Raw genomic sequence first — 19,663 nt, forward strand, 5'->3', positions numbered from 1 at the left:
GGGACTGCTCATGTATTACCCAAACCATGTCTATGTTCAAAGGGTGATTAATGGAGTTTATCAAAGTTCAAAAAGGTTCTTAGTGTGAGTAATGCAGGTTTTTGTTGTTTGTTTTTGACTCATTCAGTAAATTCAGAACTTCATATTACTCACAAAAAATCTTAAAGACCTTTTCTACATAAGCAATGGTCCACAACAAATTATTGTGATGTGGAAACTGAAAAACCAAACAAAAAGCAGGTCCTCTCCCTATCTAGAAATGTGTGTGTGGGTGTGTGTATGTTTGCATGCTTATAGACTCTGGAGACATAGAGCAGACAGCATTCAGTAGTCACTGTGTATAATATTTATCAATAAAACATAAATGATGCAATGATTAAAAGATTAAGTACACAGGACATCATAAGACAGTGCAAACATGAAATATCTCATGCCATGAAAAAGTAATGCAAAAATGTGTGTGTGTGCAAGCTTTGAGGTGATTAACTCTATATACTGCATTTTAAAACTATAAACTTAGAAAGAAGAGTTTGAGAATAAGAGTGAGGGGATAGTATGTCTGTTTGTTTCTCTTCTCTACATCAGACTCCACCCCCTTTGCTTTATAATGAGCATGTGTGTCTCCTATATGGTTTCACAGATGCAGCATCATGGTCAGTGTGGGGTTGTGGGATACATCACAAAGGAAGAAACAACCAGAGTCCTCACAGGTCAAAGGACATGATGGCACTGTGTGTGGTTTTGTATGTTTCTGTAAAGCTGGTGATGTGAACTTGAAAAGAAACATAAGAGCTCTGGCCAAGTTCATTTGTTCCCAGTTCCTCTCTGCTGGGTGGACATTAGGGTCTGGAGTACTGAAGTAATGCTGTGAGAGTTCTGGAGTCAGTGTATGTCCACAGTGGTAGTGGAGATCTAGGTGTAGAGTTGTCAGTGTGTGCTGGGAGGGCAGTGGTGTTTCCATAGAGACAAGGATGCTCAGTTTGTGTTTTCTCTTTACTGTACTTACTCTCACAAAAGGTGAGTGACATGAAACTGTACATATATGTGATAATCTAAAAATGTTATTAAAGTGAGTTGAATCATTCAAGATTTATTTGGCTGAATTAGAATCATAACCTGGCTGGTCTTAGAATGAAAAATATGATTAAACGGTCCAGAATGCAAACAGACTATATCTTTGCATGAAGTAAAGTTTATTAATTAAAAATAAATCAAAAAGTCAAAAGATGTTATTTCAGAAAATGAAAAGACAGGTTGGGGAAAATGAAGGGAAAAAAGAAATACAAAATAAATTGGTAAAAAGAGCTGGGAAAAGTTAAAGAGTAGGGCTAATTTTGTTGGAGCACTTGGCACAGGACAAGGTGCTTTTTATAGCCTGCCATGCTCGTCTGGAGAAGATGCGTACTCTCTTCAACTTCTTGCATTCTGAGCCTTTATATTTGAAATAAAAGTAGAATTTTTAAACTGGTGTCCATGGAGTGGATGTATGTAAACTCTGATTATTGATGTGGTGCTTTGATGCTACTCACCAGCTGGGGTGTTCTCCACTTTAACTGCCTCTGTAATAGATTCCCCTACTCCACCCAGATCCTCTCTTACATCTACAGATGTTTTTTTTCCCAAAAAAATCAATAAAAATGCAATTACATAATAAAGTACAGGCACATATTTAAAGTGAACAAACATCATGTCCTACTGTGTGTTCTTAATGAAAAGCTAGATTTATGCAAGAAAGTACATCTGCACCTTCTACATGGGCGCTGTGGTCCAAATAGCAAATCTCTCCCGTTGACTCTGTGATCATAATGTGTTCAGCAGTTCTGCTCCGGATGGTACAAACCTCCTTACAGTCCTCCTGTTTCTTGGGTGAGAAATGAGAAATAATCAGTGATGAATTGTAAAGGAAATTAATCATCCACCTGGGCAGTGGAAACTCCACTAATGGACAGCATATTTTTGGATTGCCATGTGTACAAGTCAGGGAAATGTGAAGGCAAAATAAATAAAACTGGATGCATTAAAAAGATGTAGACACTTACACTTTCTCCCAGATTGGCACAGTAATGTTGCTTAAACCAAGCAATGGGAGCAGGGTCTCTATGACTCTTGTGTCTTCTGGTAATAATATTAGTAATTAAGTTGTCCCTTGGCATCTAGAAAGGGCAGAAGAAAGCTCTATTGTACTGAACGATAATAAAGCTGTTTACTTTCTTTTAAAAAGTTGTAACAGTTTGCATGTGTTTTTGGACATTTAAAAAAAAAACTTTAATTTTTAAGAATTAAACATTTATTCCTAAGAAGTAATTAAATTTGAAATGAAAATTAGGCTTTGATTACAACAGTTTTCTACAAAACAAGGCTTATTTTACATGCATTTGTGCACAGGATTACCTTTGTACCCCAGTTTCATATCTTTATATGGAAATGAAAAATCAGAGCCTGTAGACTTTAAATATGTATATACAGTTACTGTGTAACAGAACAAATGGCCACCCGTAGCTCAATTTCTTCTACAAATGGTAATAAATGTGAAACAAAGGTTGTCTGTTGTGCGACAGTGCATAATGGCCACACTCGTGGTCTTGCAGAGGCTTTTCTAAAACAAGCCCATAAGTCACTTTCCCTTGTCTCAGTCAACGCATTTCATCTAATGGAGTTCGGTTACCCGAATATTTTCAGCTACGTCCCCTTTTATTTATCAAGGTTTCCTTTTGTTAGTTCACTCTCTACTCACTTATTCCGCATTTGAAAATATTTGTGCGGTCCGAGTGCCGCAGGTCCCACAAACTCCCACAAACTCGCTTGACGTAGACAGACGTTTATTAGACGAACACGAATAACGAACACAGTGGCGCTCACACGAAACAGGCAAGATGAACATGAGCAACGTTGAACACAGCTTACAAACCATAAAATGCACCACGTACGTGAACATTAGCGAACACAATCCGACAGGGATACACACACCAACCGGGGTTTAAACACACACAGACATTAGGAGAATAACCCGGTGCAGGTGTGTGTGACTACATAGTCGTGGTTTCACACAAGACCATGAACTCCCACTGCAGGCGGCGGGCCGTACCACGTGACTAGTGGGGCGGGGAGCTCACTATCAGCCCGCTAATTAGTTCTCCGTTCAGTCAAAAGTTCTCCATCATTAAAATGTGTGTTCTCATTTTAAATTCGCATATTGGCTACTTGTTTATAATACGATTCCCTTATCAAATATTTAATTTCTAATTTGGGAAAAAAACTGCCTTTGTAGATAAAACTAAATTCTACTTACGTTTTGTTTTCGTTTCTCAGTACCTCTTATGCGTGAAGAATTGTTTGTAGTCTCTGTTGATGTTTTGTCTAAAATGATCGTCATCGGCAAATCCACTCAATAAACTGATCTGGGGTCAGAAATAGAATGACACACATTATGACATAATCGAGCGCTAAATTCTGTTCAGTGGTTGTTTAGAACAATGACAGAAGTGCAGCTGAAATGACATTATAGTCTCATATTATAAATCACATTTTAAAATAATTTCCCCCTCTTTATGCTATCATTTTGTTATCAAGCTCAGATTAAAAAATCTAAATAAAGTAAATATAACCTATACATGTAAACTATATATTAATTAATTAATTAGTAATCATTCCACATAGGTACAATTCACTCGCTCTGTGTTCGTTATAATCCAAAGTCATTTGAACACTCATTAAGGATCAAAATGCAACCTAAACAACAACAATAATAATAAAACCTTAAGAAATTATACCATTTTAACTGAAAATTAGGCTTAATGGTCACAATACAACGTTCAACAAAACAAGACTTATCTTTACTCTGGTGTTTCAGTACTAAGGCTAAGCAGTTATGCAAACATGTTCTTGCATAATATATGCTTATATTATGAAACTGAACAACTAGACAAACAGAATTAAATGCTCCGTTCATTACTGCTTCAAATGTTTGTTTGTTTTTAATATATTTTTTAAAAGTGCAGGATTGTAGCCCCAAAATAACCTGCACGTGGTTTTACAGTGGCTATTCCAATATGTGTTTTATAACACAACGTTTCAATCTCATCTTCACAAAGGTTAATTACTGCTGAAAAGAAAAAAAGGTTAGCATAATTTTAAAAATGTTTCTTATATCTTATAAAGAACACCCAACCAAACAACCTAGCTACAAAGAGACAAGGATAAAAAACATCATTACATGTATTATATAGGCATACAGATTTGAAATAAATGTGGTAAGTGCAGTGGACAGGATGGAGTCTAGAATTCATCATCTGTTGAGGCATCCGTGGCAACATCCTCATATGGCTCTTCAGTGTCTTCATCAGTCTCACCATAACCTGCCACCATTAGGTGGTGTGTTTCTTTCACAGCTACCAGGTCTGTCTTCAGCTCTTCAAGCTCTGGGAATACAACACTGTGCAGGCCACAGTAAGCTTGAGCAGAAATTCCTGAAGGGTAGTTTAACAAATCAAACTGGGTAATAAAAGCACCATGAAAAAACAACACAAAACAAACAAACAAACAACCAAACATCACCCCTCATCAAAAATAAACACAAACAATCACATTCTGAATGCAAGATTATATATAATCAGGCCATAAACACAACATGAATGAATATGAAATGATCATATTAATAGGGGTTTGAAAAGTAGGAGGCAGTGAAGAGTCAGGTATGAATGCTGGGAAACATTCCTAAAGTATCTATAAATATGGCCCTTTGTAGGAAAGATCATCTGTAAAGCAGTTCAAGAACACATCTGTAAGGCAGGCTTGAATCCAGGTCACCTAAGTAATGAGACCAATAGCCTACTGGGTAAGCAACCACGCTTTTAACAATGGTGGGTCCCTGTGCAGAACAGTTAGATCTTGGATCAGGTAAAACAAAAGGTAAATAACTAAACACCATGCCGAGCGTGGAAAAAGGGAGAACAAAGGACATGACAGGAAAAAATGGAAACCCCAATGCACTGAGGAAAACCAGACTAAAACTTCCCAAACAAAACCAGAAAACAGGGAGGAACTTGAATGGCTAAGGGAAGCCTTGGGAGAGAGACAGACTCCAGATGGAAAACTGGAGAGGGGAGGGGACACATAAAAACACAAACACCCTCACAAACAAGAAGTGAGGTGTAGCACAAGGGCTCACAGACTTCAATACCTGAAGCTAGTGGCTAGGAGCTTGGATCAAAACTTTAGCAAAGACCCAGCACTGAATGACGGGGTCACGGGGCTTTTATAAGGTCTAACCCAGCTGTTGGGTGTTAAACCTGATTAGTGGCGTGGTTGACTTGAGGCCTCCCTCTGGTGGCCGGAGGGGGTCTTGGCCTGGTGCCAACCCTTACAGTATCCCATATGAAGTGACCTGCATTAAGAAATTAATTGTTGATGTCACTTACTATTATTATTGTTAGTAGTAGTAGTATTTAGTGGGGAATCATTTATGGTGTTGATTGGAGAATACTATTAAACAAATTAATCTTACCATCAGTAGTAGTTGATGAAATTAATAACTTCTAACCATTTGGAGATGTCATTGTTGTAGTAGGTTTAGTTGAAGCTGTTGGACTTGATGTGTCAGTGTCCACTGGAGTAAGAGTTACAGGTTTATATGGAGCCTCTGCAAGAATAGAAAAGTGTGGTCAGTTCTAAGTATGAACTCTGTTTCTGTACTGTTCACTCTCACTGGAGATCACTTCCCATGTGTTTCTGTTTGTGTTGTATTTATACCAGGTGAAGCTCTCAGGTATGGTGTGTATATCAGTGCAGGAACAGGGCAGCAGCCTGAGTGCTGCAGCTGATATGCATGAGATTTAACTGCACCACAATAATACATTGATTTCAAGATTTGGTTTTATGACTGATGGCAGTCTAAACAGCAAATTGTAATTGTTCAAATTCTACCTTATATGTTCAGATAACATGGAGTGCCTCTTATACGTTATCAGAAATATATGACATGTCGTCTCTAACTGGACTCCTATTAGATGTTTCCAGTGTTTCTTATAAAGTAGCTACTGAGTAGATATTTGATGATCTACAGATGTAGAGAGAAAGTCACACTCACCATCAGCAGCAAGGAGCAGATAAACACACACCTGCATTCTTACTGAGTTCCACACACACTACACACAGCTAAAGCAGGACTGCTGATACACACCGTACACACTCTTCTATACAGTCTACTGAATGTTCTGACAACTACAGTTACAGTGGAGATGAAGTGTATTCAAATGAAGCTTTGACAAACTTCTATCCCCAACACACACAACAAATATAGGGAGGCAGTAGGGTTTTATAAGTTTTTAAAAGTCATTTGGTGTGTCCTCTTTCTTCCTTAACAGTCTCACATTATAAGTGAAAATGTCATCATTCTTACTTAAGTTGGCTCGGTCCGTTGTCACAGAGATGTGGCGGCCCAGTGGGATGGACCCAAAATGACTCCCTAAGTGCTGTTAGTTCAGTCCAGCACATCTGCCCCTTTGTACATGCATCATTTATGAACGTATTTAAACACATCTGTCACTGCAGTGGTTGTCGGTCTATGTTCGTGCTCAGGTTGGCATTACTGCTCATTTAATAAATGCATGTCTTCGTCAAGAGACGTCTGTGCTTCCTGCGCCTTGCCTTGTGGCACTTGGGCCATCACAACAAACAAAATATTAGTATTTTCTTATACCTGCGTGCGGGGGGTGGCATAACGTGACTAAGTGAATAAATCATATAAAAGCACACATTGTGTTCACTTTGTTTTCAGTAGGCTACACCAAAAGTGAGGAGGAGGCCTTCAGTATTTTGAGGCGTTCCCTTCAGTATTCTGGGAAGAGTCTCATATATAGTCAGGGCCATTGGACCTGGACTTCACCATCTCTCACACCAATCTTATTCCCACTTCCTAAAAAAAGAGAGAAGCCTGCAGCCAAGGGATCAGTTACGATAAGGCAAAAAGCAAACGTAAAAATGATGTATATGTAACATGCTGCAACCGTCCCTGATCTGGGCTGAGATCTTCCCCAAGGTCGGGGTGAGTTGCAACATCTGACTTCTTCTATTCAAATAAATAAGTGATGTCGTGTAATCATTTAGCATTTTTTCTTCACAAACTCAAATATTTACTGTATAAACTGAAAAATCTTTAGGATTTAGCATTGTTGTGAATCACTAAACTAATATTTAGTTGTATAACTACTGTTTCTGAGAACTGCTTCACATCTGTGTTGCATGGAGTCGACCAACTTCTGGCAGCTGTAAACAGGTATTCCAGCCCAGGATGCTTTGACAACTTTCCACAGTTCCTCTCCATTTCTTGGTTTTGCCTCAGAAACAGAATTTTTGATGTCCCCCCTCAAGTTTTCTATCGGATTAAAGTCCGGGGATTGGGCTGGCCACTCCGTAACTTTAATTTTGTTGGTCTGAAACCAAGATGCTGCTCGCTTACTGGTGTGTTTGGGGTCGTTGTCTTGTTGAAACATCCATTTCAAGGGCATTTCCTCTTCAGCATAAGGCAACATGACCTCTTCAAGTATTTTGATATATGCAAACTGATCCATGATGCCTGGTATGCGATAAATAGGCCCGACACCATAATAAGAGAAACATCCCCATATCATGATGCCTGCACCACCATGCTTCACTGTCTTCAGAGTGTACTGTGGATGGAATTCAGTGTTTGGGGGTCATCTGACAAACTGTCTGCGGCTCTTGGATCCAAAAAGAACAATCTTACTTTCATCAGTCCACAAAACGTTTCTTCATTTCTCTTTAGGCCAGTCCATGTGTTCTTTGGCAAATTGTAACCTCTTCAGCACGTCTTTTTTTTAACAGTGGGACTTTGCGGGGGCTTCTTGCTGATAGAATAGCTTCACACAGGCGTCTTCTAATTGTCACAGTACTCACAGGTAACTTCAGACTGTCTTTGATCACCCTGGAGCTGATCATTGGCTGAGTCTTTGCCATACTGGCTATTCTTCAATCCATTCAAATGGTATTCTTCCGTTTTCTTCCACATCTCTCTGGTTTTGTTTTCTATTTTAATTGGGGCATTGGGGATCATTTTAGCTGAGCAGCCTATCATTTTCTTTATATCATTTTCACTTCTTTATATGTTTTCCCCTCTCCAATCAAAGTTTTAATCAAAGTACGCTGTTCTTCTGAATAATGTCTGGAACGACCCATTTTTCTCAGATTTTCAGAGAGAAATGCATGTACATGTGTTGGCTTCATCTTTAAATAAAGGCCACCTGATTGACATCTGTTTTTTCACAGAAGGAATGACAGAAGGAATGACCTCACTAATTGAACTCCACTCCATTATTATTTTGAACACACCCGTTTCAATTAATTATTCAATTACACAACCTCAGGAACATGCATATCATGAATGTTGGGTCTGATGGTTTTCTATGACTCTGCTACACCTACTGGTAAATTATTTACCATGTAGTAATATAATTTCTACCAAAAACAGTGATTGATATGATTAGTCATGTTGGACTGCTATTATTTCAAACACAACTATATATATATATATATATATATATATATATATATATATATATATATATATATTCCAAGTGTTGCTTGTTGACATTTATTTTGAATTTGTCTTATTTTCTGTTAAGTTGCAGTGTACTCATTTATAGTTTTATTAAAACGCCTCAGGAACTGCAGTGTCTCATTTATAGCTTTACAATGTAATATAACTGAATTTTAATTGAACCAAAATAAAAATTAATTGAACAGTTGTTCAACTATACAGTGCAGGCTATACAACTCTAGGTAGGAGGCTAGGCAGGATGCACGAACGAGCCGACAAAAGTTCCGTTTATTAACATCAGACAACAGACAATGTAGCACATAGGCCAATACATGGTCAATCACCGACAACATCCACTACTAAACAGGAGAGTTATATACACGCACAGTAATGACACAAAATGAGGAGCAGGCTGTGAAACACGGGGAGGGCATGGCCATATGCATGAACACACACACACACACACACACACATCTGGGAGGAGGGGCCGTACCGTGAACATTTACACATCATTTTTTATTTCATTAAAGCCAAAAGCACTACCACTAAATAAATTACATGCAAAAAAGCTAACAATTCACAGTATTAAAATTACCTTTCAGCCGATTAACCCCTAATGAGGCATTTACAGTGATGAAACAAATAAAATACTTGATATTTAATGGCTACCATACATGTTTTTGTATGTTTGTTTTTTGTCCATTTGCTTGATTGCATTTGTGTGTGTGTGTGTGTGTGTGTGTGTGTGTGTGCTTAATTTGAATTTAATTTGATGCTGGCATATTCTGTATAATCTGCATTATCCATTGGAGTGGACGCTGGTTTGGTTTTCTGACTGTATACTAGAGTGGAGTAAGTGACATCATCCTGTAGGAATAACACATTAACAATTGTTACATAACACACATGTTTACAAAACACACATTCAGTATGATGCACACCTGTTCTTGTGCTGTTTTGCATTTCGCTTTTCGATTTACAGTTGCATATAGGACACTCGAATCTTCCTGTAGAAACACAGAAATGGAAAATTAGCAAACTTGTGTAAACACTAAAGCACACTTTCGAAAAAAATACTGTATATAAGAGTCTATACATGCACACAAATGCACAATTGCAAATGCACCAATAACCTTTATGCACCTGTGACCATCATGCAAAGGCAACAACAATATGCCTATATGTGGTGTGAAATCACTGGTACATGTCCAGAAGACCCGTTTTCATATGAATGCAGTGATAAGAGCTGTGCTCCATAAGGGCACAGGTGAAGTGAAACACAGGTAGAATTTAGTGGTAAATAATCCTTGTCCAAAGAAGGACAATATAACCAGCCTTAATACCTACAGGTCAGAAGCTTTAACATCAGTAGTCATGAAATGCTTCGAGAAGCTGGTTCTGTTTTATGTCAAGTCCATCACTCCCACCTCCTTGGACTGATATAGTTTTACAGAGCAATCTGCACTATGCACAGTCACAATCAACACTATGTCTGTACTCATCTGGACCTTCTAGGATCCTATGACAGAGTCATGTTTGTAGACTTCAGCTCGGTTTTCAACACAACTGAGAGTGGAACCCTGTGTCTGTCAGGGTATTTTCAACTACCTGTCAGATAGAAGGTAGCTTGTGTGCCTGGAACCTTATCTGTCAGAGCCCCTATCCATCAGCACTGGGGTTCCTCAAGGCTGGACACTCTCAGTCCTCCTCTTCTCCTGCTACACCAACAAGTGCATCTCCAGCTATCATCAAGCAAATGACCCTAACAGGACTCGTTAGCAACACTGACGGGACTGCTAGTGGAGTCAAGTGGCTCGTCTGGCTTTGTGGTGCACTGAAAACAACTTGGAGGTCAACATGCAAAAAGCAGTAGAGATGGATGATACATTTCTGAAATAAGACAACTGTCCATCTCCCTTTGTAACTCAGTACAGTAAGTGATGTGGAGTCTGAGCTTTCTACACACCACCATCTCCACTGATTTCAAACTGGAAATCACAACAGCCATCATAAAAAACATTCATCAGTGTATCAGGAGCTCTTTATATTAGAAACTCAACATGGACCCCACACAACTAGGGAACCCCACACACTATCTGTATAAAACCCTCTGCTCAGGTATTTGGTACTGCTTCAACAAAACCTGAACTTCACAACCTGTGTTTTCCCAAAGATGGTTTAACTTAAAAAAAAAATAAAAAATGAAAAAAGTGATGTATGTGCTGTATGTGATGTGTGTAATGTATGTAATGTATGTGATATGTGATCCCTTATTTGAACTGTATTGTACTAATTGCATTGTATCATCTGAACCCCCCCCCCCTCAGTATTCAGATACAAAGTAGCACTCACTTGAACAGGTGAACAAAGCACAGCAGAACAATCCTGTAAACACACACACACACACACACCATGGAAGATTTGACCTTGAAGGACATGTGCCAGTAATGATGTGGAGGTTGTTTTTCTTATGTTACAGTGGATGGTATGTGAGCATTCACCTGTGTCTCCTGCTCTCTCTTCTCTTCTGTTTGCCCCTTTCTTAGCCTCGTTTGTCCATGTCTCTGGACTACATTAGAAAACCAGACTATGTGACCCACAACTTGTATGCATGCGTGTGTGTGTGTGCATGTGTGTGTGTGTGTGTGTGTGTGTGTGTGTGTGTGTGTGTATGTGTACCTTTGTATCTCCAGCACAAGACCCCCACGAGACCCAGCAGCAGGAGGAGGACAGCTCCCACAGCAGTAGTCATGAGGATATATAATCGATCACCAGCAGGGTTTTGGACATCTGAAGGCAAACGTTATACAAATGTTATGTGTATTTGTGTGCGTGTTAGTGTTTGTGTTTTTACACAGCATGCATTTTAATTGCTTTTTAAGATATTAGGAGACCATGTTGATATGCAGTAAATACATGTTACCGTCAGTCAGAGTCTTTGCACTGTCAGTAGTGGAAGCATCAGCTGGAGCCTTTGCACTTGTTTTGACATCAAATCTTGATGTAAATTCTGTTGTTGAGATTCCTGGAGAGGGAGATGTGTTTGTTAGCATAAGATGGTGTACTGCTTTAGTACTACTTGTGTTTGCAAGTTTGGCTACAGTACTGACCCATTATAAATGTGTATAGGAACATTCAGGGTGGTTTACATTCGTGACACTAGTAGACATGTGATTGTGCCTGACTGGGGGGCAGGTGAACAAGCTCATCAGTGCATGTTTAAAAGTTGTTTAAATCTAATTATAATGAAGCCTTGACTTTCCAAGTAATGATGTTATATTAGAGTTAGCACTAATGAAATGGAATTATCCCTCTTGAGCATCGTGATACGGCCACAAAACAAATCAAACTATGTCAAAATAAAATTCCCAATGAAGTATTAAAAGTATTTAAAATATATATTTTAAATTTGTTTTATATGTTGATCAAAAAGCTGTCAATTTAGGTATATAGCCTGTAATTAGACTTCTGTGGTTGGGAAATACAGTTTATTACTTTATTGACAGTGTCATAGTCAGGACACATGAAGAAAAATGCCATTTTCAGGTAAAATGTGTCTTTGGACAATTGGGAAAACATCTAGTACTAGGTAAGGAGTCAAAAACAGATCACTTCTATCATTTTGGGTATAGCCTTTGTCAAACTAGTGTGACTGAGAAACAGTTTTATGCTGGTACTTTCTTAGGAGACATGATTTTGGACTCATGAAAGTGTATAAAAAAATAAAATTTTTAGGTAAAACATGTATTTGGACAACTGGGAGCACATCTTGTACAAGGTGATAAGTCAAAAACAGTGGATTTCTGTCATTTTGTGAAGTATTGTGAAGTAAAACATTTTACATCAAAATTGTATGTCCTGACTATGACAATATCAAAGTGCCAGTGCAAAGCAGTATTTCCCCAACCACAGTAGTTTGAGGTTTCAGTTCACACGGTTCCTACTTACTGTTTGTGGATGGTCATAGTTAGGACACATGACAATTTAATCAAAATGTCAATATGAGGTAAAATAGATAAAATAGTTCTTTGGACAACTGAACACATCTAGTACTAAGCAATGAATCAAAAACATGACATTTCTGTCACTTTGGGTGTATACGATGTAGTGTGGCTGGGAAATAATTTTACACTGGCAGTTTATTGATACTGTCATAGTCCACCTATGCACTTTAGAAATAACATGAAAGTCAAAATGAGGGTCAGTGACATTATGGATTGTTTCCAGAAGATTAAGTCATGATTTAAATCCCAGTCAAGTATTTTTAAAGTACAAGAGGAGTATTTGACCATCACTGAACTAAACGCTACTGGTAATGTGCAGATGACAGCACAACAACAAATATGACAGCAGAAAGTCTACAAGTAACTCAGACAACCAAGACTTTGCTAGTGTGGATACATAAGAAAACCTTAAAGCTGGATTTATCATTTGCAGTTGGATTTGGATCAAAAACAGTGTTTTACCTTTAATGGTGAGTCTGATGTCTTTATATTTCTGGTTTGTAAGATAACACCTGTAGTCTCCCTTATCCTCTTCAGTCAGGTGTGATATGAGTAGAGAGAGATTTCCTGGAGAGTGAGCAGTACCCAGCTGATCTCTGTTTCTGTACTGTTCACTCTCACTGGTGATCACATCCCATGTTTGTCTTCTTGTGTTGTATTTCTGCCAGGTAATATTCTCAGGTTTGGCGTGTGGTTCAGTACAGGAGCAGGGCAGCAGTACTGAGTCTCCTGTGTATGCAGTGATGTCGTCTGTCTTCTGATTCTCTGCCAAACTGCAGCCTGCAGAAACACACGAGATAAAGGCCTTCACTATTAAACATGGCCGCACATGTACATGTAAAATGGTTATTATTACACATGACATACTCCGTTATTATTATTATATATGACATACTTAATTATTATTATATATCACATACTCCATTATTATTATTATATATGACATACTTAATTATTATTATATATCACATACTCCATTATTATTATATATGACATACTTAACTATTATATATGACATACTTAATTGCTCCAGGTCCAGTCACCTGATGGTACTGATGGTACCAGCCAACTGATGATGGTACTGGAAATCACTAAGAGATTTCCCAATAGATGTTGGTATGATGGATGCATGACCATCAAATTATAAGATGTAAATGTTTGATTATATTGATTATATATTGTCTCTCTCCCTCCCTCCTTCTCTCTCTCCCCCTCTGCCCACCCTCGCTCCCTCCCTCCCTCCTTCTCTCCTTCTCTCTCCATCCCTCATTCTCTCTCTATTTCTTCCTTTCTCTCTCTCTCCCTCCCTCCCTCTCTGCCTTCCTCCCCTCCCTCCTTTTCTCTCTCCTTCTTCCCCTCTCTCTCCCTCCCTCCTTCTCTCTCTCACTCCCTTTCTTTCTCTCCCCATCTCTCTCTCCCTCTTTCTCTTTCTCCCCCTCTCTCTAGAGCAAATGAGAACAGTAGTAACTAAATAAGGAAACTAAACAAGTCGTGTGTAATATGGGTATATAACTGACTAGAACCTAAACAGGACAGAAGACAAGAGTCATTAACTACAGGCATGAAATACACATACAAACAGAAGATGTAACTAGAAACAGACAGAAGTAGAACTGCAGATCCTGCAGATGCTGCAATTTATTAAGAGAGGGGAAATCCAAAGGTGTAGTCAAAATTCTCTACACTGGTAGATTGAGGCTGAGTGAAGAGCCAGCTATATTTTTCTATATATTTAGAGTGCTGACACGAGTTTCCTGTAAAATATCCAATCTCTGCACTATATGTTTAGTAGATCAAACCCTATGTTAGGCTGGCTGAACCGCTGACAAAGCAGGATGTATTAAGACAGGAATTTTAGAAAGGTGGTTATGCATATTCTCATAACACATGCTAGACAATGCAGTAGAGTATTCTCATTCTCTTCAGAATATAAATTGTAATTACAGGCATAATTTGGAATCAGATACATTTTGTAGTTTTATGTGCATTAAACCTTTGCCTGCACCTCTGCCTTTGGTTGTAGGTAAGTGGGACAGGGGTAAATAATTACAGTAACAGAAGCTCCAAATATGTCACTTGTAATGTCAAGCTAACATCAACATTGACTAAATCAACTTTTATGACTGTTTGTTTATGCCCATTTGAAACTTGTCATAGCAAAGCCTTGCTTCTTATTTTAGAAGTTTTAAATCAAAAATCTAAAATAAGAACACATTAGTGATTTTGATCCAGCTGCTCCACCTACATTAATGATCTGCACACTGTGCAGTTTTCAGAACGATAATGTAATGCGGAGGCAGACAGGACTTGATGCACATGTGTAAACGAAAGTTCTTTATTTGCAAAACAGCTGGACACAACGGCAAAATTAACAAAATGGTGCAAACTAAACACTGACTAAATGGAACACCAAAAAGGGAGAAAAACGATACAGGAACTGTGCAGAAACAATAAAATTGTGATGGAACATTTGATACTAAGGCATCGAAGCTCGTATCACACAGTGTACCAAAGCTTGTATCAGTTACTATTACCACTAAAGTTAATATTACCATTAATATTACCACTAAAGGTACTAACAACACGTGACTAATGATGGTCGAAGCTTCAAACGTCACCGAAGCACAGGATGAGGGTGAGACTGTTTCCTAAGTTTGGTACTGTCCTATAACGTGGAAGCTTATCTCTTTACTAAAAAATTGGAAATGTGCTAATTATAGAAGTCAATAGTGAGAGTAAACGTTTCATAACGCCAACCTGTTGTTTTTACATAAAAGGGAAACAATGATTTTACACAAATTATTGCAGAATTTAATTACTAAACATCATTACTGATCATCAATTTTTTAATGGCATATGAAGGCGGTGGAGTGTTGTATTGTTTATAGTGCTGCGCAGTTTTGAATCTATAGCTGCTATCATTTCTGAAAAGCACCAGGTGTCGCTGTTTTGTCACCAGATTTCAATGCTCCAAAGCTTCGAATCCTTTAGCAGTACAATAAGGAAGAACCTCAAACGCTTCACAGGACTTCGTCTGCACATTACCAAGAAAGAAGATAAACAGTAAACACTAGAATAACGAGCAGGCTAATAACGTTACCAAACAACAATAATCTCACGGGAGGACGAGAGAGCGCACATTCAAAGACCCACAGCCAAGACGATAAAACAAGGGATATTTATATAAAGACTAACGAATGCAAACTAGACAAAGATGAAAACAGTGACAGGAAAACCAAACGAGGGGTCGGAACAGAAAAACCAAAACAAAGAAGCATGTGTGTTAAAAACCTGAGAAATTCTTACTTGAACTGCACAAGATATTTGTTAAAATTAAAGGAGTATTTGACCATCACTGAACTAAACGTTACTGGTAATGTGCACAGATGACAGCACAACAACAAATATGACAGCAGAAAGTCTACAAGTAACTCAGACAACCAAGACTTTGCTAGTGTGGATACATAAGAAAACCTTAAAGCTGGATTTATCATTTGCAGTTGGATTTGGATCAAAAACAGTGTTTTACCTTTAATGGTGAGTCTGATGTCTTTATAGTACTGGTTAAGATAACACCTGTAGTATCCCTTATCCTCTTCAGTCAGGTGTGATATGAGTAGAGAGAGATTTCCTGGAGAGTGAGCAGTACCCAGCTGAACTCTGTTTCTGTACTGTTCACTCTCACTGGTGATCACGTCCCATGAGTTTCTGTTTGTGTTGTGTTTCCTCCAGGTGAAACTCTCAGGTTTGGCGTGTGGGTCAGTACAGGAGCAGGGCAGCAGTACTGAGTCTCCTGTGTATGCAGTGACGTCGTCTGTCTTCTGATTCTCTGCCAAACTGCAGCCTGCAGAAACACACGAGATAAAGGCCTTCACTATTAAACATGGCTGCACATGTACATGTAAAATGGTTATTATTATATATGGCATATTTCATTATTATATATGACATAATTATTATTAAATATGACATACTTAATTGTTATTATTATATATTATATACTAAATTGCTGCAGATCCAGTCTCCCAGAACCACAATAATGTTTTCTCACATAAATGTTAAAGAGAGGGGTTCAAGTTTCTTGCTCTGATATAACTGTAAGTCACTTTGCATAAGTGTCAGCTAAATGCCATAGAAATGTAGGTTTGATGAGCAACTAAGCAAGTTATGTTCCACCAATTTATATCATTCAGTGTATCTGTAAATCCAAGTACAGTAGCAGAGAAAATGAAACACTCACCTTCAGTAATATGAAGTACAAGTAGCAAATAAACACACACCTGCATTCTTACTGAATTCCACTACACACTACAGCAGAAACAACGCTACACATCTTAACAGAACTAGTTTACTGAGTGCTCTGACAGCTGTACACACTACAGAGCTTCAGTGCTTCTGTGGTTCAGTCTTCAGAACTACAGTTTACCTGTGAGAATCTCCACACTACTATGATCTGGAACTCTAGAACTCTCTCAGAAGAACTCCACTGAAAGGGACCACTCCATAATGTCCACACAGCAGAGAGGAAGTCTGATCACATGCAGAAAAACTTCTTCCTATTCTTCTCTCTTTCTCTTACATATGAGCACAAAAGTGTCTTCAGAGTGTCATCACGTCCTTCCTCTTTCTTCTCTCTCAGCACATGATGTACTACATAATCAAACTGCAAGTGCATGCAAAGAAATGCACCCATGTGTGATGTAGGCAGCACAGAGGACGTGAAAGGCGAAGTCGAACGAATATGTTCTTTATTTTCCATGGTCTTGTAACAAAGCAATGACGAGTCTAGGTAATCTCCTGGGTCGGAGCAGCGCTGCACCAACAGACGCTTGTGGTCCTGTCCGCTAATGCGCAGCGCTGTCCCTCCGAACCTGTAGGAATATAAATGGTGTGAGGTGATAATGAGCAGCAGGTGTCTCCCGTCAGAAGACAGGTGATTGCGAGGGGGGGAGGCAAGTGATACGGTCCTGTTCTAGAGGGGATGTGTCCCTCCCGGTAGGGGACCCGTCTACTGTGACAGAACCCCCGCCAAAGACCCCGCCTGGCCCCTGAAACGCGGCCGGCCCCTCCGACTCGGGGCGGGCTTCAGCGGGTGCAGCCTATGAAATGAGGTACTGGATGCCCCTCCCTCTCCTACAGGAGTCCAGCAGAACCCCTAATCTATATGCCGCGTCATCTTCCATCTCCGGGGTGGGGGAGGGTCTCCCGAGGAACCCTCCTCCTCGGCAAGGGGACCCTCCTTCACGGGCTTCAGCGCTGACAGATGAAAGGCCCAGGAAGCTCCCCGTCAGGCCAACCCTGTAGGTCACCTCGTTGACCCGGTCAGTAATGGATTACGGGCCCTCATACCTCGCTTTGAGCTTGCCTGTGGCACCAGCGCGGCCGTCCTTGGTTGAGAACCACACCTTCTGTCCAATAGTGTATTGCGGGGTCTTTCCCTGTTTTCTGTCCGCCTTCCTCTTGTAGGCAGCGATCGCCTTACTCGGTCTTCGGTGCGTCTCCTCCCAGGTCCGCTCTCCCCGCACCATCTCTCCACTGCCGGCTGGTCTGACACGGGGGCATTCCAGGGGTAGAGAGACAGCTGGTAGCCTAGCACGCACTCAAACGGGGTGAGACCAGTTCCCATGTGTTACAGAGAATTCTGTGCGTACTCCGCCCATGGGAGGTACGTACTCCACGTCCCTGGGTGGTGTTTTCTGTAGAGGCACAGGAACTTACCTAGTTCCTGGTTAACCCCATTCTACCTGCCCATTAGCCTGAGAGTGGTAGCTGGACATTAGGCTAACCGTGATGTTAAGCCTACCTAGCAGTTCCTTCCACACCTGCAATGTGAACTGAGGGCCTCGGTCCGAATCGATATCTTTAGGTAGGCCGAACTGTCTGAAGACCTGGCGGTCTCTAGCACGGTGGGCAGGGCTGCTAAAGGCACCAAACGAATCATTTTCGAGAATCTGTTAGCTATGCTCAGGATAGCGGTGTTGCCCTCTGAGACAGGTAAGTCCGTTACAAAACCCACCGCCAGGTGGGACCACGGTCGGTGGGGAGTAGCCAGGGGTAGAAGCTTACCTGCCGGAGGTACCCGGGGTGTTTTGCTGCGCAAAACCTGCGCTCCTCCCCCTAAGGCGAAGAGCCTCAGAGCGCATGCGCCTACGCCTACGCCTTGTGGAGGCAAAAAGGCAGCACCACCAGTGCCTACACCGGAACCCGGCAACACGACTGATGCGCTTCCCGACAGCATGCGCCAAAACCAGGACAGCCGCCGCTACCCAAGCCGGCGAAGAACAATCCCCCCCCCCCCCCCCCCCCCGCCAGGCAGGTCGGTCTCCAACCCAGCCGACGACTGGGGGACTGGCTGGGGTTCCTTTCCCCTTTTCTGGACTGTTGAATATGTGCCTGTCCCCGTCACCGTGCCTGTCCCTGTTACGCTGAATGTACCGGTCACTTTGTTCCCCTTTGTGTCTGTGCCCATCCCCGTCGTCCTGGTCCCGGTCCTTCTCCCTGCTATCCTTGCGCTGGCCCGTGGCGGGTTGTCCAGTCCTTTTGCCTCACCGTTTAGCATTGGTCTCGGTGTCGCAGTCCGATAGGCCCCTCCTCCCTCTGTCGGTGTGTGAAACCGTAGCCTGCGTGCTTCGTCTAAGTGTTAAGTCTATGAATAAATGTCTGTTTCAACGTGCCTCGTCCCTGCATCCTGCTTAAGCCTCCGAACGTCACAAGCTTCAGCGTGGCTCAGTCTTCCGAACTAAAGAATACCTGTAAGAATCAACACACAACTATGGTCTGGAACTCTAGAACTCTCTAAAACTCTGAACAGAACTGTAGAGGGGAATTGTGTTCAAGCGCAAAACTGATTCTTTCTCCACTACTCTTTCTCTCTCACATACAGACTAAATATAACAGTGAAACTGTCTTTCTAGTGTCATCACTTCCTCCTGAGCTGCCAGTGTTCAGTCCCCATCCTCAGTAAAGTGATCCTGCAGTAAGAAGTAGTGCTACACAGTGATCCCCCTCAGCACTGTTTGGTCACATCATTTCACTCCTGCACTTAGTGATCAGAGGACCAAACTGAATGTGTAGCTTAGCAAATATTAGACAGATCAGACAGGAA

The 19,663-nt window shown here is 40.5% G+C and overlaps 1 protein-coding gene across 5 annotated transcripts; it reads right to left on the bottom strand.

Moving 5' to 3' along the window:
- Window positions 1-3,312: 3,312 nt before the first annotated feature.
- LOC118241878 (CD276 antigen homolog) lies at window positions 3,313-18,798 on the bottom strand. Of its 5 annotated transcripts, none has more exons than XR_004776387.1 (8): window positions 16,799-18,798; window positions 16,088-16,402; window positions 13,021-13,338; window positions 11,478-11,579; window positions 11,234-11,344; window positions 11,056-11,123; window positions 5,504-5,638; window positions 3,313-3,398 (listed from the first exon to the last, which is right to left on the bottom strand). XR_004776387.1 is itself a non-coding variant. In XM_035529305.1 (8 exons), the coding sequence occupies exons 1-8, from the start codon at window positions 16,842-16,844 to the stop codon at window positions 9,448-9,450; spliced, it is 1,107 nt and encodes a 368-aa protein (XP_035385198.1). In that variant the 5' UTR covers window positions 16,845-18,798; the 3' UTR covers window positions 9,434-9,447. The 5 variants fall into 5 exon arrangements, 3 of the variants coding, with proteins under 3 accessions (XP_035385199.1, XP_035385198.1, XP_035385200.1); XR_004776388.1 differs by lacking the exon at window positions 3,313-3,398 and adding an exon at window positions 3,673-3,729; XM_035529305.1 differs by lacking the exons at window positions 3,313-3,398; window positions 5,504-5,638 and adding exons at window positions 9,434-9,561; window positions 10,907-10,939.
- Between the last annotated feature and the right edge of the window lie 865 nt (window positions 18,799-19,663).

This window comes from Electrophorus electricus, chromosome 8 (assembly GCF_013358815.1).
Source record: "Electrophorus electricus isolate fEleEle1 chromosome 8, fEleEle1.pri, whole genome shotgun sequence".
NCBI classification, from domain to species: Eukaryota; Metazoa; Chordata; class Actinopteri; order Gymnotiformes; family Gymnotidae; genus Electrophorus; species Electrophorus electricus.

Coding starts and splice junctions, on each gene's coding strand:
- LOC118241878 (XM_035529305.1), bottom strand. CDS start 16,844: ATGCAGGTGTGTGTTTATTTGCTACTTGTACTTCATATTACTGAAG. Junction 11,580..13,020: donor CATCAGACTCACCATTAAAG/GTAAAACACTGT, acceptor CTCCCTCTCCAG/GAATCTCAACAACAGAATTT. Junction 11,345..11,477: donor TGCAAAGACTCTGACTGACG/GTAACATGTATT, acceptor GTTTGCCTTCAG/ATGTCCAAAACCCTGCTGGT.